This window comes from Genypterus blacodes, unplaced genomic scaffold (genome assembly GCF_046128005.1).
Source record: "Genypterus blacodes isolate CSIRO-AG114 ecotype Tasmania unplaced genomic scaffold, CSIRO-AGI_Gbla_v1 ptg000036l_1, whole genome shotgun sequence".
Taxonomy (NCBI): Eukaryota; Metazoa; Chordata; class Actinopteri; order Ophidiiformes; family Ophidiidae; genus Genypterus; species Genypterus blacodes.
Window position 1 is genome coordinate 3821938 of NW_027466849.1, and position 23115 is coordinate 3845052.

General features: G+C 45.5%; 1 protein-coding gene across 5 annotated transcripts in view; it reads right to left on the bottom strand.

Annotated features, from left to right (window-relative positions):
* Positions 1-444: 444 nt before the first annotated feature.
* The window catches only part of fhod1 (formin homology 2 domain containing 1), a 36027-nt gene continuing 13356 nt past the window's right edge, over positions 445-23115 (bottom strand). Inside the window, exons 4-28 of one of the 5 annotated variants that reach the window (XM_076146948.1) lie at positions 16866-16933; positions 16505-16610; positions 15776-15870; positions 15046-15157; positions 14649-14743; positions 14295-14438; positions 13792-14156; positions 12450-12557; positions 11806-11895; positions 11409-11435; positions 10368-10418; positions 9309-9451; positions 9102-9158; positions 8771-8932; positions 8465-8634; positions 7165-7779; positions 6882-7037; positions 6182-6364; positions 5890-6009; positions 5337-5498; positions 4960-5150; positions 4039-4231; positions 3692-3854; positions 2885-3061; positions 445-1782 (exon numbers count right to left, since the gene is read on the bottom strand). In XM_076146948.1, the coding sequence (XP_076003063.1) occupies positions 1700-1782; positions 2885-3061; positions 3692-3854; positions 4039-4231; positions 4960-5150; positions 5337-5498; positions 5890-6009; positions 6182-6364; positions 6882-7037; positions 7165-7779; positions 8465-8634; positions 8771-8932; positions 9102-9158; positions 9309-9451; positions 10368-10418; positions 11409-11435; positions 11806-11895; positions 12450-12557; positions 13792-14156; positions 14295-14438; positions 14649-14743; positions 15046-15157; positions 15776-15870; positions 16505-16610; positions 16866-16933 (3836 nt within the window). In that variant the 3' untranslated portion in view covers positions 445-1699. Of the gene's footprint in view, positions 1783-2884; positions 3062-3691; positions 3855-4038; positions 4232-4959; positions 5151-5336; positions 5499-5889; positions 6010-6181; positions 6365-6881; positions 7038-7164; positions 7783-8464; positions 8635-8770; positions 8933-9101; positions 9159-9308; positions 9452-10367; positions 10419-11408; positions 11436-11805; positions 11896-12449; positions 12558-13791; positions 14157-14294; positions 14439-14648; positions 14744-15045; positions 15158-15775; positions 15871-16504; positions 16611-16865; positions 16934-23115 lie in introns of all 5 variants that reach the window. The other 4 variants (XM_076146947.1, XM_076146951.1, XM_076146949.1 and 1 more) reach the window with 4 other exon arrangements.

Consider the following 23115-nt stretch of genomic DNA (forward strand, 5'->3'; position numbering starts at 1 on the left):
ATGGGGGTCAGGTCAAACAGGATTAAGGGACGCGTTCACATCCATGTTTCTTTCATGTCTCCATGCATATCCAGCAGTCAGGCTGTGTCAAAGGTAGGTAAAAGAATTACACATCCACTCTTTGCACCTTGAAGGCTGCCTTGATAACATCCTTCACTATTTCAACAAGCAGGATGTGATTGGTCAGTTGCCATCACATGACATAGAAATGCCAGACTTCCTTTTTAGTGTCATACAAATATGGCTGTGATGTTGTAGTGCCATAACTTAACCCTTAAAGCTGTCAGTAATCACAGGTTTCCTTCACTTCTGGGGTGATTCTTTTTCCGTCCTCTGCCGCATATGCTACAGAATCCAGAGGTTCAAGTCTCAGCTGAGGGTTTCCATGTGACAATGTTTCTGTGACAAAACAGTTAAACTAACACAAGTAAATGAATACAAATCTGTTATGTAAAAACCTTTATTTACTACAGCCAAAACACATTCAGTCTTCCAATAAGCCTCTCAATAAAATACTCTTTAATTTAAAAACAGCCCTCCATCAGCATTTGTCTCAATGTGCCTGGAAACTGACACACACACACACACACACACACACACACACACACACACACACACACACACACACACACACACACACACACACACACACACACACACACACACACACACACACACACACACACACACACACACACACACACCTTCCACCTGCTCCCAGTGAAAAAGGAACATAGGTGAGATTGTAATCTGAAGATCATTACTATCTCTCACACAAACTCTTAAAACAGGTGCAGGTGAAATATTGAACAGTTTCATAACAGAGGAGTGAGCATTACGCCTCTGGTGGAATTTTGTGATAATGTGAAACACAAATATACACACACACACAACACACACACAACACACACACGCTCTTATCAGACTCAAGGACTTCACAGGCCATGTCCAGTGAAACTCAAGGACTCAAGATTTTGTGTTTTGGGTCACAACATTAATTTAAACATCACTCTGCAAAATACCAAACGTCATTCTGCCTTTAATTCTTAAATCACTCCATCGTGATCGGGCTGAAATGACATCACCCCACTGGGAGCTTTCCAAAGGATTTCAGGACAGAATGAGTTTGTGAGACGAGTTCCTGCAGCACACACGGCCTCTACAATCGTCTTTTAGTCTTACTGGAGCATCTTAAGGCCCCATCCAATGTCCAGGCACAAACAATCTGATAGAAAGATCGAACTGTGGAAACACAACATTAAACATATATATAACATTTTTGCCTTTGAACTGGGCGATGTGACCAAAACCGAACCTCACGCAAATTTACAGAAAAAGAAAAAAAAAGTAAAAGTATGTACTGAATGTCAAGCATGACAGGAAGTTGAAAACAAACCCACATGAAAGGAAAACCAGCAGATCTTTGGTTTCATGGCACAGCTCCACTTGTTCCTTAACGTCCTAATGTAACGTAGCTAATGTCCCAGCGTCCAAGCTTTGTTTGCTCGTACGAGAGTTTCATCAGTTTGACTCAGGACAGCAGACAAATTCTCATCTGGAAAACTCATCTCTGCTCCAGGTTTGGGAGAAGCAATGTGAGAACAACCTAGTCCTCGTGGGGTTGGGGTTGGGGAGGGGGGGTCCACAGGTCAGGTTTCAGTCCGTCTGGTAAACACCCTGATTGATTGATCGGTTTCACTCAGACTTTGTCTCCTGTCTTGTTGTCGAGTCCCAACGCCTGAACGACATCCAGACTAAGGCCACTTTTCAGAGTCCTCCTCACTGAAACACACATACACACAAACAGGTTTAACACTGAATGCGTCGAGTGATTTAACAAGATTTCTTGACTTTCAGGTCATTTATGACTGAAGGTGTATCATTCTGGAACAACAGCTTCTACACATCAAGGATACAGACATTTCAGGTTCAAAGGTCATAGGAAAACACTTTGTGAAGCAAAATTGAACATATTTGTATGTAACTACACTTCAAACTTCTCATAGAGGAGCTTTTAGAGGCTTACTTGGAGCACTACTAACTTACATAACTTAGATAACAAACAGTGTTGCCACAGCGTTGCTTTGACAGCTTAAATCCTCTTGTAATTTCCATTTGTTTCTAAAAATGACTTTAGCCTCCTAGAGGTTAAAGGCATTTTCTGAAATCCTGCTCTTTGTTGTTGTAGCATTTTGTCCTCTATGGTCAATAATCAGCACTCGTGTTATTTTGTTTTGTAGTAAAATGAAGATAAAGGAGATGAACATGTGGGACCTGATCAGAGGCTTCTGGTGACCTCGAGAACGTTTCCTCTTTATCCGTCTGTTTGTTTTAATGTTTGATGAATATCTCCAAAAAGGATTTTCTCAGAATGTGAAAACGCTGATATCAAGTTGCACATTCACATATGCAACTGTTATGGACACAGAGAAGCTGTTATGGCTGAACACAGAGACCTGAACCAGACTGGTCCTACTGAGACTAGGTCCACCTCCACCAAAGATCACAATGATCCAAAACTCCACACAGAACAACATCAAAATCTCTCAAACGCCTTACAGTCTCATTCATGTTCAGGCTGCATGAAGCACCTGCAGCTTTATGTATCAGCTAATGAGTCGACTTCAGTCAACCTGATGGTGGCGATTTAACAACAATAGTTACATTTTGTCAATAAATTTAGAGGACTATATGGCATTAGCAGAGGTATGAACCCTTATGATGGCCCGTCAATGTACAGTTTATAGAGAACACAAGCATTTATGAATTAAGAATTAACAGTGACAGTGATTAATCTGTAAGTATGAATGAAGTATATTATAAACTGAAATACTGAGGAGCCATAACATAGCAAAACGCATCATAGCAGCATCAATCCACTCACATGACTTCCTGTTAAGGCGCGAGCGTTTGCGGGTCTTGGGGCTGGATGCTCTGTCTGAGGGATTCTGGGTAACAGACATGACCAGCCTGTCCATGATCTCCTCAGTGGCGTCATCCTGGGAGCTGGTCCCATCATCTTTGGCTACAGACATCTGGGACGGACTTAACCTGCCTAAACCTGAGGAGCAAAAGCAGAACCTGAAGAAGCTGAACATGAAGACGTGGAAGCAGAACCTGAAGCTGACAAACAAACAGAAGCCCGTATGACCTGTACAACCTTAATGTCCAATATTACAAGGATCGATGTTCATGTTGAGCTGCAGTGAAGTATGAACAGGCAGAACCTTCATGGCAGATGAAAGTAAGAGGAGAAACCTCACGGTGTTTTATGGACAATCACAAAAAGATGCTGTCTGCTCTGTTCAAGCTTTAGAGTTGGTTGAAGCTGATTTTGGCACAAATTCTCTAGCTCAGCGGTTCCCAAACTTTTTATTTCGCGCCCCTCTCATATAGATCAGAAGTTTTTCATATATATGAATCAATAAAGGACGGCTGATCGGTGTAACGTGGGGGGGGGGGGGTACCTATTCATATCGCACCTCTTCCGATCCCGCGCTGCCCCTGCAGTAGCTCTGCGCCCCCCGCTTTGGGAACCACTGCTCTAGCTGATTGCTGTGTTGCGCCCTCCAGCGGCTGCTCCAGCTTAACTAAAAAGCTAGTATATAGACGTATAACTTCATGTAGAGGAAAATTCTAGAGGCTTAGCGGTGAGCCGGTTCCTCTTTCTAATCATTATCTGCCGTCTTACTGCGGATGGCTCTGGAACGTCTTAGTCCTCGTTGGTCGTTGTTGCTGATCAGAAAGTTCTTCATGTTTTCGTGTTCCTCCTCTTGGCCAGGCAACGCCTCCACTGCCATGGAGACGGGGGAGGAGCCGTCGTGAGGGGGCACCGCTCCTGAAAACTTCTCTGTCTGAGAACAGGAGGGAAAAGATGAAATTGCTAATTATTTTCCTAATTGACAAAAGGAAGAATCAATTAAATGTTTGAGTGGTTAAATGAAGATTAAGTTTCTGCTCATTGAGACAAACACCACCCTCCTGTTACTTAGATACTTAATTAATTGTCATTTTGAATGCAATTCTGAGGATGTTTACTTCTGTGATCATCTTGCCCCGGGTCTTGGTTCGCTCTCGGTGGGCGGCTCGTTTGCGCTTCAGGGTGATGACTCGCTCTCTGGTGGTGCGATACTCCAGGGAGAACTCGCTGATGATGCGACAAAAGCGGGTGACCTTGATGTCCCGAACTGATGAAGACGGCTGTCCCAGGAACAGCAGGAAGGAGTGGAACCTGCCGAGGGGGAGGAGGAGGGGCCAGTCAGCCTAGTGTAGTAAATGTAGTAAAGTGAAATTCCGGCTGATTTTACAAAGCTTAACCGTAGAAAAAACTATGTCAGTGACCTAACTTGAACAATTTATATAAAATTTACCATATTTCCCACTTTCTATAAGTGGAGTTTGACTTTATATTCTTTTTTCAGGCCCTGATTCAGACCAACATCTTGGTCTTTTTCCACTCTTGGTTTGGATTTAATGTCTTCTTCTTTAATATTAAAATTGTTTTACACATTTTTTAGGTAGAGATAGAATAGGAAGAGCTGTGTTGTGGGAACGACATGTGGCTCAGGTCTTCGGACGCAAAGGAAACCGGAGACATAGTAACCAGACACCCGTGGGACCTGATCACCATGTAAAACACAAGTGGAACCTCAGGTGAGGCGACTAAAAGGAGTAAATACACAATCAAACCATCAAACTATGAACCAGGATGTAAAAAAAACAACAACTGATAACTTCAAAATGTCGTTAATTCAAAACAAGATTAAGAACATTTTGGAGAAATGTTAAATAGTTAATTACTGCAAAGAGCGAGAAGCGAAAGAGGGGGAGGACAGAGGAGATGCAGGAGACAAAATGGAGGAAAGAGGACGAAGAAGAGCACTGAGGAGGAAGAAGTAGTGAGATGAAAAGGGAAGAGTATGAAAGGAGGAGGATATCTGTGGCTGTGTGTGTGTGTACCTGTTGATGACCCTCCTGTGCACCACCTTCAGGATGATGATTCTCTGCGTACAGTCCTTCAGAAACTCTGTCAATTTGTTCCTCAGCAGGACTTTGGTTTCATGTTTGGCTACCACCTTCAGATTGTCCCACGATGCTTTGCAGCGTCTCTCCAGCTGGACCAGGTTCTCCGAGAGCAACTCAAAGTCCACCTAGGGGGGGGGAATCAAACTCAACACCTCAACTTAAAAATGGCAAGGAAGAGTAAAAAGAGTGAATGAAAGAAGGAAGGGAGGTAGAAAGGAAATAGGGAAGGAAGGGAGGAGAGTGAGAAAACAAGAAGGAGGTAAAGACAGACAATGATGGAGAGATGAGCTGTAGTAAAAAAGGAGAAGAACCTTGGCAGAGCGGCTGATGGCGGGGACCTCCGAGTAAATATCTGAGGATTCTGGGAAATTTTCCACCACCAGGCTGCAAGTGTGATGGAGCAGAGACTGACGGTGAACGGTGTCCTTCACCTCCACCACCTTCTCCAGGTAACCCAGCTCAAAGCCTTTAGCCTGGACGCACGCACGCGCGCACACACACACACACACACACACACACACACACACACACACACACACACACACACACACACACACACACACACACACACACACACACACACACACACACACACACACACACACACACACACACACACACACACACACACACACACACACACACGTAAGATAAAGTCTGTGTGTGTAAACAGTCTGTATCTCTAATCTGTTTGAAGGAAAAACAAAGTGAACTGGACCAAGGAGGATTCTGCTGTGTCTCATTATAGGAGGGGGATCAGACCCAGCAGAACCTTGAGGTCCTGAGGAGCATCCACAACCTCAAACTGGGACACAGTGTCTGTCCACTTCCCACAAATCTATGTAATCTATGCTTGCGTCTCACATTGGAGCTGTTCAGGAAGTTTCCAATGGCGAGCAGCGTCGCCAGGATTCTCTTGAAGGTCTTATTGGCCGCCAGCTGCTCCATGCCCAGCTTCAGGTCAAACAGCGGCTCTGCGATCTCCTGCAGGGGGGGGACAATGTCACAGTTTGAGCCTGAAGCGTTTCTATACCAACAGACAGGAGAACTAACTGCTCTGTAAAGCACGAGGCTCCACCTTCTCCACCCAACGGGAATGGAAACAAACTTTCGCCGGAGCCTCATAGTGAGCAGTTAGCAGTATCAGCACTGTTACCTTCTCTAGAGCCTCATAGTTGAGTTTGAAGGCCCAGAGCTGCAGACGGGGGGTCAGGGCGCTGATGGAGGCCAGGCTGAGCAGGAACTGCTCCGCCGTTCCAAGAGGAATGTCAGGATTGGCTAGCTGGGCCTCCTGGATCTTCTGCTTCTCATCCTCTGTAGGGGTCATGGTCAGGATCTTCTGCTCAACATTAGGATAAAGAGGGGAAGGGAGGGCGGGGTTAGCAGCTTAGTCTGGGTCAATCTAGTCTGGAGCCATAGTTTTGTTTAGTCTACTTTAATCTTTTCTTGGATAATATCATTCTCTGGCGTCCACATCAGTGTTCTACAGATCTTAATATTTGGAAGTTTGCTGGTTCTACTTGTTACTGGATCACAGCTCTCCCTACTGGCTGGATTAGCACAGTGCTGTTTGTCCCAGCAGGAGAACAGTCAAAGAATAACTGCGTGCTCATCAGTTGAATTCTAATGAATGGTATTATCAGAAACTTCTCTTAAATCTTAGAACCTGTTTCTCTATTCTCTATTAGCCAAAGCTGGTTAGAACGACATCCACAGCTTCCCTCTCACAGATCATCTGGTGCATCTTCATCTTCATATCAAACAAACAAGCAAACATTGTTCTCTCCAGCTGTTGCTAATCTACAGTGTGCGTCCCTCCTTCATGTAGAGGAATTTCATTCATCAGAGTTTCTCACCTCTATTCCCTCCTTGCTGATGGCGAACTCGTCGAAGTTAAGGATCGCGGTTTTGATGACGTGGACTGCCGGCAGGACGGTCATCCCGATGTTGATGGCGTTACTCCTCTTGGAGTCTAACACCAGGACCTCAGTCTTCCTCACCTCTGGTCCTTTCTAAACACACGTCACCACAGAATCACAACAGTCCAAAACAACACTATGAGCTGTTGAACCCCATCTCTCAATGATGACATTTAACAGGTTATTGACAAGACTCATTTTGCATCTTTCAGCTGGTTACCTTGGCAACATGCAGCTCTTTGGCCTTGGACTCAAACAGGTGCTCGAGTCGCGCTGTGTCTACAGCCACTTTGTCCAGCGACGCCCACACGGTGCCACGGCCGAAACGGCAGCGCTGCGGACTGTCAGCCTGCTTCAGCTCCTTCCAGAACAACTTCACGGTCTTCTTCTTCCTCTTCCCAAATGGCCCTTCTGATCCAAATGGGGGAGGGAGAGGGGCACCTGGGGGGGGGGGAGGTGGAGGAGGAGGAGGAGCACCTGGGGGAGGGGGAGGAGGAGGAGGGGCAGGGGGTACGACTATACCTCCTGGAAGAGGAGGAGGAGGCGGCGGTGGAGGAAGAGCCCCGGCACAGCCTGGCATAGGGGGCGGAGGAGGAATGCCTGAGAAAGAGGCGGGGACCGAGTCAAAGGTGTCCATGTCCAGGACGTCGATGTCTTCGTCATCCTTCAGGTCGGAGAAGTCCAGGTCTTTGATTCGTAGGGCGTCGGCGGTGGGCTGAAGTTGGTCCCAGGCATCAGCGGGCCCCCCTGGACCCAGCGGGGTCATCTGGGTGGTCTCCAGGCGGCGGGCGTGGCTCTCTGCATCGATGCTGTGTTGAGGCCGGACGTGGCGATTCTGCTAGATAAGAGTCATCATTAAGAGCCGCCAACATTCCACATTCAAAAATGACTTCATGACAAGTAAACTTTGCTCATTACAAAAAATAGTATCAACAGTATGTTTAATAAACGTATTTAAGTATAGAAAGTAAAAGACTCTTGTTTCACACTGACGCATTTATACTCATACACAGGTACTGTAATGAAGTATTTTCCCTTCATTAACTCACACCCACACCATTATACTCACACATGCCATTTGATAGAACTACAGCTAATGCTTTACTTTGTGTCTTCTGGCTTTTCATGTACCTTTGTGTCGTGGGGGGTAAATCAAGCTGATGGAAACAGATCTTCATTTTTTGCTGAATAAAATCTGACATTCAAAAACATGATGGACTATAAGACACAAATATTTTCTCATCACTCAAAAGGTATAGAGCCTGTAGACGTTGAAGGTTAAAGATCAAGAGACCAGAGATTTTCTAGAATCAACTAAATCATTTTTCTTCATTCTGATACAGCAGTATGTCTGTCTGTTTCTCTTCAAGCAACACACTGTCACTTCCTAAGACAAAGGGAACCAATAACAGATGGCGTCAGCATCACCTGCTGGCTGAAGCTCTGCTCTTTTGGTGAAAATACTTCTGTAAGGAATCTGAGAGTGAAGGACTCGTCAGGAAGAACGTTTTAAGTCTTACCTGTTGCTCCTCAGCCAGTCGAGCCCGAGCTGCCTGGGCCGACCCCTCCAGCACCTCCAGCTCCGCCCTGCGGGAGGCGTTGCTCTCCCTGGGCGCGACAGGTTCGGCTGAGCGAGCTTTGAAGCTGGACACGCGGTCGATCACGCGGCTAACACCGACCAGATCACCGCCTGAGAGGAGGAAACACACAGAATTTCACTAAGCTCAAAAATAAAAAAATTAATTTGAGCTTTTATTGGAAATGGAAATATTCGTTATGTATCGATTATTAATGTTGATTGTTCAGCTTCTCTCTGTCTCTCTCACCAGGCAGGAACTTTCCTTGTTCCTCTGTGGTGTCCATGGGGACGGGGGTGGCGGTGAGGGTGGGGCTCAGAGGCACCGCGGTGGAGGATTTGGCGTAGAGCATGTCAAGCAGGAACTTCCTGTCGTCGGACAATGTGCTGCACTGACGCTGGAAGGACGGTGCTGCACATCACAGACACAATCAGAGACTCCATTTACACACATAGGATACAGGGATGGAAGTTTTCGTGACAAGAACGTAACATCATCAAGAGCAGACAGAGTGTGTCAGTTTCACTTTAAACTACGCAGGACAGACAGCAGAGGATCATGGGAAACTGTATTGTCTTACCTGGCTCATTCTGTGGGTCAGACTGTCCCTCTGAGTCCAGGCTGCTGGACGTTGGGCCTGGAGACAACAATGAAAAATATGATTCTTTATGTTCCGTCTCTACGCTGATCCACACTGAGGGGCTCATTACTACAGGCTTCTGACTAAAAGGTATAAACATAATAGCCATGTTATTATTCACTGTGTGATCAAAAAAGAGGTAATCACCCTCAGCAGGGAGGGTGTCCTCTGCGGGCTGCAGGGGCGGGGCTGTGACGTCATCAGACGAGGACAGCAGGCGCGGGTCCTGGTGTTTACTCCTTCTTCTCTTCTCCCATTGTGTGGCGGCCAGGTTGCGCAGGAACGTGCCTCTGCAGGAAACAGGGAACTGGGTGGGACAGAGCCAACATGGCTGAGGTCTGTGAATTTGGATCTAGAAACCCCAGGTCGGTTCAAAAGGACGATGCTTTCACGCGCTGCTTAATCAGAAACTCTGAAAGGTTTCGGTCAATTTCATCGTCTGACTTTGAACTGATTGGCTCAGTTAACAAACGCTTGTGGCAGCTCTTGAAAACAGCGTGAAACATCAAAGATCCCTATGATCAACACAAAGAGGAGCAAACTCGAATCATCTCCCTTCACCAAAACAATCTGGAGGTTGGTCGGCCAGGGCAGGTCTCTGTGGAGAGAGGCGGGGCATAAACCTGAAGAACACTACAAACACAATACCAAACCAGATTCAAACCAGATCCAGGCAGATTACACACCAACACTGCACACAGAGGCTGTTACACACACACACACAAACACACACAGTTATGTGGGCGTGGCCGATTCCCGTCCCCGTGGCTCTGGACTCCACAGAGTTCTGTGTTTAGTGGCAGTGGCACCAGAGATTTCCTCAAAATCACACCCATCACATTTCTCCTCTATTCCCGTTATAGTCTATTGTTCAGATGGTGACCACTGGAAGATAAATGTATCGGTATATACTGGAGCCTATAGAAGCTTATAAACATTATATATGAACATTATTGTTTATTTATATGTATGATATATGTATATGTGTTTATTGTGAAAAAAAACTTGAGTCAGCTGGAGGTGTCAACTTTCACTGACAGCAGCTCAACTATGATTGGAAACTGCCAAAGGATGAAATTGGGTGTCACACATACACACTTTCAACCATACACACACACACACGTGAGAGTGACGCCCCAGAGAGAGCTAGCAGAGGCTCAACAGTTCCCAGCATGCATTGGGCCTGACTGGGTGGATGGTACTTACTGGAATTTCCTCAGGACCGGCCTGTCCTGATTTACATTACACTCATCTGAGCTGCAGAGAGAACACACACTGCTAAACTGGACTTCACACATAAACACACACAGATCTGAAGACCCAAAAAACAGAGAGGCCCAGACCCAACCTGAACCAGGTCTGGAGTTCTCACTGTCTCAGTCCACCTTATTGAGAGCTGAACAGGATTTGACCCTCAGGAGTCAAGAAAAGGTTCACAAGCTCTCAGGTTCCTTCAGGTTCAGGTAAGAGTCACGGCTTTTGCTTTGAGGCCGAGGACAAGTTTCACACCCGAGAACACAAACCTTCTATCGCAGAAAACCAAAAGCACAATAACCAAGACAACAACACATACTGGACCACACACACACACACACACACACACACACACACACACACACACACACACACACACACACACACACACACACACACACACACACACACACACACACACACACACACACACACACACACACACACACACACACACACACACACACACACACACACGTCCATATAACCTTGTCTGTTAAGAATTGTGTTCATGTGCAGCTATGGAATTTGCCCTTGAGAACATTCAAAAAAGTGTGACATCATTAAATCCTACATCCTCCGTTATGATGCCTCCAGCTGATTGATATGCACGTCCCTTCAACCCAACTAACTATTCACACCACAACCTTTTGCAAACGTTTTTGTGAAATGTATTCGATATCTGATGTTTCAATGAAGCATTTTTAATTGGCATCATGCACGGCTACTGACAACATGGCAACATGATAATTATTTTGACAGAGTTTAACCTGGATTTCAACCTCATTTGGTTGCACCTGGCTGTTTTTAGCGTCAGGAAAATGACATAACATATTCTGTGTGTTGTTATGTTTGGCCAAAAACCCACTTTGTCTCACCAAAATAGCTGCATATGAAGGTAATTCTCCACAGAAAAGCCTGAAACATGAGTCACACACACACAGCAGGAAGGAAGAGGAGGATGGTGATGAAGAGGAAGAGAGGCGTACTCACCACAAAAAAACATAGTCCTCCTCAGAGCTGAGGGAGGAGGGAGGAGGGAGGGCGGGAAGGGGGGGGGGGGGCAGAGAAATGAAGCAGCAGGTTGAAGACGTTGACAGAGCGATGAGCTGTATCTCTAATATGTAAGTAAGAATGTTCAACAATAATGTTAAAACTTTTATACTGAAACAGATTTTTTTAAAGGCTTCTTGACACGCAGGACAGGAAGCCACATTAGCCGCGATCACACCGACGCCACACTTCATCAGGTTCAAAGATCAAATAGTCTCTGAAGAAAATTATGTTAAATCCTCTTCACCAAAAACGTCCCCATTACTCTTCAGCAATGTTGTTGCCATGGCTACATTAAAACACAATTCAGCACGGGTCGGTTGTGTCGTTTACTCACTTGAAAGTGGTTTTTGTCTCCGTCTTGCTGGGCTGCTCTGGGACACACTGCGGTGACGTCAGCTGGGGAGAAAGTTCTGAGGGGGATGAGCTGCACACACACACACACGCACACGCACACGCACACAGACAGGGAGCGGATAAGTGCACTGCCAAGAATGGACAGCATAAGGGGGAGTCTTGTTTCCAAAAAGCCTTTGCTGGTGATTGATCGTCAAAACAAGGACGTGTGTGTGTGTGTGTGTGTGTGTGTGTGTGTGTGTCTTTGGTATTACTGGAGCGTCCTGTTTCCTGCATCCCCAAAAATTACATTAAAATAAATCTCTAAAACTAAATTCTACAGCAATAATTATAAAGAAAAGCCTCTCCTCTACTGCCCCCTACAGGGAGATGGTGCGCAGGCGTTATATGACCTCAAAAACCAGAAAAGCGGCAGCAGCAGCAGAGGCAGAAAGGCTGCAGACCAGATGTCAGAATGATGCAGGAGTCGACCAAGAGTGTGAGATCTGAGGGTCAAACTAAAGACTGCAATCTCAGTTTTCGCGCTTGAAAATTTGCACAGTGATAGAACACAACACTTTTGTTGAGGGGGGGCAGGCCGAGTCAGTGGAGCCCCGAGGTCGGTCTAGGTGCTGCTGTACAGACCTGCAGGTGGGTGGAGCCTCCTCAGAGATGGAGCTGGTTTTGGAGAACAACCTGGACTTCCTGCTCAGACCAAGAGCTGACATGTGGTGACTAAGGAAAGAGCGACTCCTGCTGGCCCGAAACACCAAACGGTGAGCGAGACGGAGGGACAGAAGAGAGAGAGAGAGAGAGAGAGAGAGAGAGAGAGAGAGAGAGAGAGAGAGAGAGAGAGAAAAAGAGAGAGCGAGAGAGAGAAAGGGACAGAAAAAGAGAGAGAGGGAGAGAGAGAGAGAGAGAGAGGGAGAGAGAGAGAGAGAAAAAGCAGAGGAGTGAGTCAGAGACAGTAAAACCACAACCAAGTCACCTAAATTAGAACTGTAGAATCAGAACCAGCACCCAGGAAGGCATGCAGAGAACCCCAACAGCTGTTTGTGACACAACAGGTTTGTTTGGATGAAGAAATTAAGACCTGAAGAAGAAATCTTTTTTCTGTTGGAGACACTTTGGTGATATTTGGCGCCGGCAGGCAGGAGAGAATAGACGGCTCGGAGCTCGTCAGCACATGACACCAAAATACTATACGTCCTCCTCTGTTTTGCTTGAATATGGTCGCAGAGTTACAGACAGACGGACAGCCTGTGTGGTCAGGTCACTCTGAACCCAAGGCCCAAATGCTCCAACTTCTCAATGACGTCATCACTGAGCTAGTGGGCATGTAATTTCCACACAAATCCTGCATTGTTCATTTGTAAGTGAACAAGAAATCTCTCCTAAACATTTCCTGTTGAAGAACTATTCAACTTGGTTAAAAACTACCAGTGTGTGTGTGTGTGTGTGTGTGTGTGTGTGTGTGTGTGTGTGTGTGTGTGTGTAAACATGTCGTGGCTTCACTGAGGCAAGGCAGCACGTCTGCAAAGCCCAAATATGTAACGTGATTTATCGTGATTTCCCTCAGAGGGCAAACATTCCTGCAGATTGAACTCGGAGCAATGCAGTTTCCAAATAAAACACCTCCCCTGCTCGCTGCTGCGCTCCGGCCTGTCGCTCTGTACTTGGTAAAGCATAGAGAGGTCAAACTTTGTGTCGACGCCGGCAGAACCAGGACCAGAACCATGACCGCACTGCGACTGATGCATTTCACATAGAATTATGGGAGTTGATGTTCTCCAAAAGAAATACAGGATGGAAGTTCAAGCCCTCGTCTAACATGAAACATTCTGCACACACACCGACTACAGCGTCACCCTGCAGTTTAAACCTTTACTGGAATAATAATCAGTCATCTGTCTCCCCCTGCTGTCTCAAACACATTACTACACTTTGTACCATCCGCGTCTCCTCTTATTTAGGAGATCAAACTTACGGGCTGGACGGACTTTTAGGATCCAGCTCTGCTCCCGTGGCAACGGTACCGTTGGAGGTCCCGTAAGGAGGCAGAGGGGAACTTCGCGTGGATCCAGAGGGACTAGAGAAGGGGCTCCCCTGGTCAGAGGTCAGGGGGGAAGAGGCCCGGCTTAGCCCCGCCGTGGGGCTGGAGGAGGAGGACGCGGTGGGTGAGGACACGGTAGGGGAGGACACAGTGGGGGAGGTCAGGAGGTCAGGGAGGTTCTGGGCAGACGAGCGACGACTCCGCCGGGCCTCCTGCTCACCGGTGGCCGTCTTTCGCCGCTCCTTGCGTAGGTGAGGTGAGCTGTCGTCCAGGTCACCATCTTCATGCCTCAGAGCAGTCTACAGCGTGGGCACGCACACACACACACACACACAGATACACACATTTGAAAAACTGCAATTTTCACGATTCACCTTAAGTACTCTGTGTCCTGAAGTGCTCTGTGTGTATTTGAGTCCTCTGTCTGTTAAATTCACCTCGTAGATGGTGAACTGTGAGCGCAGGTCGGCCTCAGTCACTTTGTTGTTTATGTGTTTCTGGATGATCGTCTCCATTCCAAGCTGCTCCAAACTGTCCGTCATGTCGTAGAAAGAATCCTGATCAGGCAGTGCGGCCAGAGTCTGACACACACACACACACACACACACACACACACACACACACACACACACACACACACACACACACACACACACACACACACACACACACACACACACACACACACACACACACACACACACACACACACACACACACGTGAATATTCAGTGACCGATGGGACAATGAGGTTATTAGGTCAATAGGCCATTTAAGGAACATTTGTTCACCTTGTTGATGAGCGACATGGTGAAGATGAGCAGCTCAGTATCTGATCCGTTCCTCTCCTCCAGGACCTCCACCACATAACTCCATGGCTTCACACCTACAGCAACACACACACACACACACACACACACACACACACACACACACACACACCATAAACATACTGAGCATGATTATCTGAAAAATACAATTTCATCACTGTGTTGAAATGTACATCCACACTGAATGGATCTATAGGCCTTTGGAGCTGATGGGTCAGCGCCAAATATCTCCATAACGATACAGCTCACAATAAAACAACATTAGACCTATTTCAGATGTAAATCACCTGCCAATCATGAATCTAACCTCACAGCGTACAAACACTGAAAAACATTTGCCGTGGTTGAAGTGTCTGACCTCTCTTCCCGTCCACCGTGTTGACGGCATGGATGAGCAGAGGACTGTTGGACTCGGAGTATTCCACAAAAACAATGAGCAGCTTCAGAGCCGTTTTCACCACCAGACGAGACTAAAAAGACAAAAGGAAACAATGTCTTGTTAATATTTAACATTCACTGCACAATTTCAAAACAATATTACAGATTATGAGGTTTCAGTAGATTTTACTATCGCCACTTTTTTCTTCTTTCATCCATGCGTTACAGTGAAGTACAGCCTTTGTCCAGTAGATGACAGTGCAGCGCTGTTGTAACTGCAGCTACAAAGCCTCATTCTTGATTGATATAGTCAGATCAGGTAGATCACGTTCATGTGTGTGAGAGACCTCACACAGCGGCGTGAACGCAGCTCTGCACTTACTCACGCTGTTCTGTTGAGCCTTGTTTTGTTAACAAGGGTCCATTCAAAGACCTACAGACCCGGTAAGTGAACCACAAATATCTCCAGATTGCTAAAAATGTACAAAAGAAATGTCAGCGACCTCATCTGGACAAGTAAAAAAAAGTGTCCAAGCTGCGATCCAGAACATTTCAGATTCGGTGGAATGACACAGAAGTGAAAGCATAAATACTCTCACTTATGAGACATGAAGGACTAGGAAATGAAAGAGGTTAGACGGGGAAAAGGTTTAGTTTCAGATTGGTCCCGTGTGCATGGAGGTTGAGTTGCAACGTGTCTGAGGACTCACCAGACTCCCCGTCAGCGTGTAGAGCCACTGAACCATCTCATTATGGTTTATAACTCCATTCATGCCGTCCACAAACAGCATGATCTGACTGAGAGCTGAGAGAGAGAGAGAGAGAGAGAGAGAGAGAGAAACAGAGACAGACAGACAGACAGACAGACGGGGATCAGTCCCGGTTTCCACCAGCGTCTCAGCTCTCTGCGGTTTGTCAACGTGTGAAGCTGAAGCTGAGTTTCCATCTGCAGGCTGCATTGAACTCTGAGGTCGCAGAAACTAAAAGCAGCTTATCTGTAGCACCATCACAGGAAGATGGACGCTGGGATGTGTATCTCAATCACTTAATCTCAATTACACTGGCATCTTAAGGACAGGTCAGCTTTACATGAGCCTGAAGCTCGTACTTGCATCCATAATCAAACATCACTCATCTAATGCACAAAGGAACCGTATAACAGATCCATACTAGAGCTTCCTCAGGGACCCCTGAGGAAGCACAACAGCGTGTTGGTATTAATCATGTGTGTACATATATAATGCATTTCTTTAATCTGTATCTTTTATGCCTTTTATATCTTGATGAAGTCTTTTGTCTTTGTGTTTCTTGTGTGCTTTATGCTAGTTTTCTCATTGTAATGCAACCTCGAGTCAAACCAAGGCGCTATATGTTATAATATTTGTCATTGATCCTCCGGCAGGCGTGACATGGGTGCGATCAGCTGGGCGGAGTCTCACCTCTCAGGATGTAGTTCTGGTAGTTGTGATCGGCCTCTGCTCCCACTTTGATGAAACACGTCAAACCCTCAGAGGCCACAAACTCTGGCACCAGATCTTTATCGTCCTGAAGGAACCACACACACACACACACACACACACACACACACACACACACACACACACACACACACACACACACACACACACACACACACACACACACACACACACACACACACACACACACACACACACACACACACACACACACACACACACACACACACACACACACACGTAAAAATGCTAAAAATTACTTCAGACTTAATCATTTGGTTTGTGGAGACAAACGCACTGTTGTGATGCGTCATGTTGTTACCTGGAAAAGCTGCTTAAGAGAGAAGAGGGAACGTCTGAGCTCTGGACCGTGAGAGTTATACAGCTTCTCTGCAAATCAGAATAAACAGTTACAGACAACCACAAGGGAAATACTGAGACGATATCTGAACAAGACCAGCTACTGCACATCTCCAGGTGCCAGTGACACACAGAGACTTTTCATCAAAACATCCAAACTTCTTGGTTTACAGGCTGATTTAAGCTGCAGTGTCTTGATGAAAAGCATCGGCGTGTGTAATGAAGGAGTCATTAACCTACGCACACATGTTTTCGATTGGGGGGGGCTGTCTGTGTAAACACACTGGAAACGAAAACAAGATGACGTAAAAAGGACGAAAAAAAAAATTAGAATGGAGACAATTAACTGATTCATCCACTTGATATTCCACAGAAACTTGAGTCATCTGTCCAATAAACAATTCAAACTTGGGACTGCTCCAGCATCTCCCATGTCAGCTTCTTGTTGCTTCTCCCTGTTTCACACAGTCGCTCACCTTTAGTTTCCCAACTGTTCACCAAACAAAAGAAGCTACTTGAAGGCGTCACACTGGATTTGACAGGTTTTTGTTTCATTGATGGCAAACATAAGTCTGAAAATAATCATTACTTGAAGTCCTAAAATGTGTAATCATCCAAGGCCAAGCAGCTTCAAGAACCTGGGCCTGCTTTTGCATTGAAAATCTATTTCACAATGGCTGAGGGACATGATGTTTTTCTTAAACTCGAGAAAATCAAGCACACTATGAGGGGACACACTGATAAGTTCTTCCAGATATAGCAACCATTTCTTTCCTATTTCACAGATCTACAAACTGTTTCTTTATCGAAGGCGTGCCAGGATGGGGTTGTGTGAATGTGGGGTTGTGTGCCTGTTGGGGTGGGTTCGAGTCTTTTGGGTAGGATATCCTTCTTGTTTTTCTCCTCTCTTGCTCCCTGCATGTTTGTTTGTTTTTCTCTCTTCCTCTCCCACCACTGCCTATGATGCCATCTGTAAAAGCATGCACTGTTGTTTGACATCATCATGTAAAAAATACTGTACATATATGTGATCATGGAACCTGATGTCATCCCGGACTCGGTGTCAACACTACTGTGACATCTGTACACAACCTACAGCAGCTGCGGCCTTCTTCTGTTGCCCTTTTGTTTCAATTACTTGATCATTACATTGCCGATCTTTTCTCCAGGGTTCCAGTTCTCCTGTCTCTCTCTCCTTCTCACTCTCTGCCTCTCTTCTCTACAGTTTGTTTATAAAAGAAAAGACGAAAATAATAATAATAATAATAAATACATAACCTATATATGGAAACGTGCTAAACATAGATGGCAGGAGTGGGATAAGGTGGCCTTTACTTCACAACCTTTACTTTGACACTGAACAACTTTTTATCCACGTGTGTATCTCACTCGATCGTTCCATCTCTCTTCCTTTCGCTCTCTCTCTCTCTCTCCCTCTTTATCAAAAATTATCTCCAAAATGTCCTATAACTGTATTCTCACTGTCATGTTATTGTCAAATGCTTTCTTCAATAAAAATATACAAGAAAATAAATAAATACAAGAACCTGGACCCGATCAATCAAGTGAATGATTGTCTGATTGGGTAGTTGCAGGGTTAACATGGCACAGAGGAGTAAACTGAAGGAAATCTCAAACAACAAGAGACCTTTTAATGTGGGGGAGGTTTCCAAAACAGAAAGAAACTATTTCCTGTTTGTTTCTTTCGGAGGTCGTGACCCCTGAGTGTCTGTGTATTTCAGAGGAAACTGTGTCAGATTGAACATCCAGCCAGTTTACACTCCAAGCAGAGTGACAAACAGTCCTAACAGCTGGAACAACAAATGGAGCAAGCCTACGAGAAGGAGGAAGACCACACAAACACACACACACACGCACACGCACACGCACACGCACACGCACACGCACGGGGGTCCAGAGGAAGGTGATTCCAGAGCAGTGATGCTTGATTGGTCGTCCATTGTTAAGGTGGACCAGTAATTGATAAGCTGCATAACACTGCATGGGGTGATTAAGGACAGCAGGATTACATTACATTACATTACGGTCATTTAGCAGACGCTTTTATCCAAAGCGACTTCCAATGAGTGTCTTCAACATAGGTAGGCAAAACAACTTCAGGTCAAAAGAAATCGTAAGTGCATTTCCTTCCAAAACCAACAGCTAAGAGCATAACTAGTGCTAGAGTAGAAGTGCAATAATTTTGGTTAGGATAAGTTAGGATCTAGTCCCTTTCTTGGTTGATCAGTTTCGTGGTCGCATGGGTGGGCGGATCCTCACACCTCTATCAAGGTCTGACATGGTGAAGCTTGTATGATTGGTATAATATGTTCCCATTGTGGCTGAGGGGTCATCAGGTCAAACTTGAAGTATTTCAGCTCAGGCTTTGATCTGGACTCCAAAATCCCCAATAAAGGGAAATCACAACAGAGCAAAACCTAAATATAAATCCTTCAAAAAGGACATGAGAATCTTTGGTTGAATTTAAACACTGGATCAGCATTCTGATTGGCCAAGTGCCCCCCCCCCACACACACACGCACACAGTTCTGGGAACATAAAGCAGCCTATCAGTTGTGAATGTTTCAGTTTTTTATGTAACGTTCAGATTGCTGAGACATTTCTGTGGGATGGAAACAGGAAGAAGACACGGAGGAAGAGCAAGAACCAGCTAGAAAAATGGCATATGGACAAACACGTGCAGAAACAAAGATCCACGTGTAACATGAACATACCTCCGCCATGGGAGGGACTCCTTTAACTACAGGTCCAAACTGCCCACCAGGTTTCAATGGAATCTGTCCATAATAATATAGTTCTCCTGCTAAGAGACAGACAAACAAACAGCAACAACACGTCTCCTTTAAAAGAAGTCTGCTGCTGCTTGTACTTTGTTCCCAGTGTGTGTGTGTGTGTGTGTGTGTGTGTGTGTGTGTTTGTGTGTGTGTAAGATTAGATTACTTTACATTTTGTAGTGTGTGACTTTGGAGAACAGTGTCTGCCAGAAGAACAAATGTAGCTCCACGTGAGATGGAACAAGGAGCCAGTCTGAGGAGACGCAGACAGCAGGGGTTGGCAGAGTGTAAACAGCTCTGCAGAGTTCATGGCTGATCTGTCATGTCACAGCAGATTACAGCCAATCAGAGCAAAGATCAATGGGTTGTGATGTTTCAAGCACAACAAACAGAAGCAGAACCAGCCGAGGAAGATTATAGGCCAACAGCTGAACCTTTAAGACACACACATGCACAGACACACACACGCACTCACAGAGGGAGACCCGTTTAACAAGAAGCTAAATAAAGCTTGTACAACATGCTTCCTAACAAAGACGGTGGCACCCCGCAGGGATACCATAGCCAGGGTGTCACCTCAGAACAAAGGCGTGCTCTGTTTGAGAGGATGAGTCACTCAGCAGGGAAAAATAAGAGACCATGTGCACGTCTGGTCAATAAAAAGTCGCCGGTCAGTGGGAGAAATAAAACATTTTAACACGTCATGTACATGCAGACTTTTCCCTGAGATCCATAGGTAACTTTGTGCAAAACATACTAACCAGTGATGCATTCAACAAAGCAAACTCTGGTTGATTTGCCCCTGAACCTTTACCGCATGGTTTGTCCTTTAAGGGAAATCCATATGTTTGCCTGGACGGTGTAGCCGACATTATGGACTTGGTAGAAGAGTCTTTTGTGGCCATTTAGAGTGGATATAAGGATGAAACACCTTTCAATATCGAGAAAGTTGCTCCGATTTTGAACACTGTGTTGTAAGAGAGTCCCTAGTTTAATGTCAGAAACGTGACTCCACCATAAATCTCTGCATTAGATATGTTGGTAATGATGCCTGATTGTAGGTTGGCAGCATTCAAATGTATTCAGTTGTCCAGAGGCAAATCAATCATCCAGACTGTGCACCCATCTCTTAAGCTCCGTATAGGAATGCAGCGACACAGCACATTCATGTACACCGGAGGATGAACCTTTTGGATTCTACCACAACAAAAGTGCAGGACTGAAGGTTAGCTGGTGTTTCTCGGCCTCTTTAAAAGAAGTCAGATAGCCTTATAAGGAGCTGGAGGCAAACTGAAAGGGTACGCGCATTCCCAGGCGGTACTGCCAAGATGCTGAACCTTTCCGTCTGATCCGAGGCTGAAGGTCTCATGGAATCACGATCCACATTTCAGTTCTTTCAAGAACCACAAAGTTTGCATTAGTGAAAAGCATCACACTTCTTGTGACAGAAACACAGGCACAGAAACTGACGATGTAGTCTGCAATGCCTGCTGCACACTCATTAATATCTGTGTCCAAACTATTAAACGTCATCCAAAACTTACAAATAGCCAAACTGAACATCAGGCAAGCAGCAGTTTTTCTATACACACATACACATTCAGACTAAACATTCACAGCTAAAGCAATAGTTTGTGGCTAGTAGTCATCTGGAACCAGTTCATTCCGCTCATACGGAACATTAGCCAAGACATCAACAAGATGCTTACACAACAACCAGCGGGCAACAGGGCTGCAGACACAGCAACAGGGCTGTGGTCAAGGCAACGGGGCTGCTTATATCAAAACTGTACAGATCACTGAAACACAAAGATTGGACTGAATTGAGGTGTTGTATAATCGCAGTATGAGACAAGTCTGTCCATCAAGGAAAAATGGAGGTGGAGTTTACATAAATCCAATCACAATCACATAATCTACTGTAGCCAATATATCTCAACGTTAAGATGCATGTGAACAAACAGAGTGAGGGCTTATGGCGCGCGTTCATTCACTCATTCGTTTGTTTGTTTGTTTGTTCATTCATTCATGGGTGACATTGCAAGAGGAGACCAGACAGTCTGATTGACTCTACAAGCTGCCAGGTAGAAGTCTCCGCCCCGTCACCTTATCTGCCTTCATGCCGTCTACACGCACACACACAAATCAGAGCACAATGAGTTCCTGCTTCATGACATCACCAAGTCTGTTTGTTTACACTCGTCTACACTGAGCTAGGCGAGCAGCAGGGGATGCAGCAGAGTGTGTTGTGGTCACACACACACACACACACACACACACACACACACACACACACACACACACACACACACACACACACACACACACACACACACACACACACACACACACACACACACACACACACACACACACACACACACACACACACACTTGTCGCCAGTTTGTCCACACACCCAGCTTGATTTCTGGTAAACTGGTTTCATTTTATCAGACATTCAGACACCAAAACAATTAAGAAAGTGTAAACAAGGGGAGTATTGCCTTTTTTCCTCTTGTTCTTTGTCCATTACATACAATGTGCACAACATGCCATACATACTGGTGTGCCAGGTACTGAGGGAGGTTCACTCACTGCTCTGTCTTGCACTGCTGTATATTAGGCCCTGTACCTGCTGCTGTGATGTTCCATTCAAAACTTCTTTTCTCTCTGTCTTTGTACTCAATGACAGTAAAGTTGGATCTAATCTCATCCAATTTGGCTACTTAGAGCCTTACTGCTAGTGAGGCTAAGGAAATGAAGGTCACACAGCTTTTAAAGTGAAAAGGGTTCATCCTCTGAACCAATGTCAACGGGAATCTGGTATTTATATCTGGACAATGCAGTAATGTTTTCTCGCTTTCACTCTGACTGCTCAGCCGTCAGTGCGACAGCTGAGCTGCTGGAAAGGGAATGTAGCTGGATTAAGAAGAGCTATAACTGTTTAATGACGCCAACATGACTCTGTGTGTGTGTGTGTGTGTGTGTGTGTGTGTGTGTGTGTGTGTGTGTGTGTGTGTGTGTGTGTGTGTGTGTGTGTGGATTGCACGGGCGCAGCAGAATCATCATGTATCAGAGGTCAGTGAAATTCCTCTCTGCTGACCGTGATCCGTCACATGGGCTTTAGTGACTCAAGGTGTTTGCATGTGAGTGCGAGTGCATGACAATGTATTCGGGGTGGATGTTAAAGGTTAATGGAGTAGTGCTGCATTCATAAGTGATGACAAATGTCGTTGATATGAGCGTTCCAGAACAAACTGTTCTGCTCAGCTCAGCTTCGGGTCACGTGACATGTACACTGTACAACAACAACAACAGCACTACCAAAAATAGTCTTAAAGAAATGTGATTGTTGATGTGAAGCAATGAATGCATAGAGTGGCAATAATACTGAACACTGCTTCTGCCAGAATTTG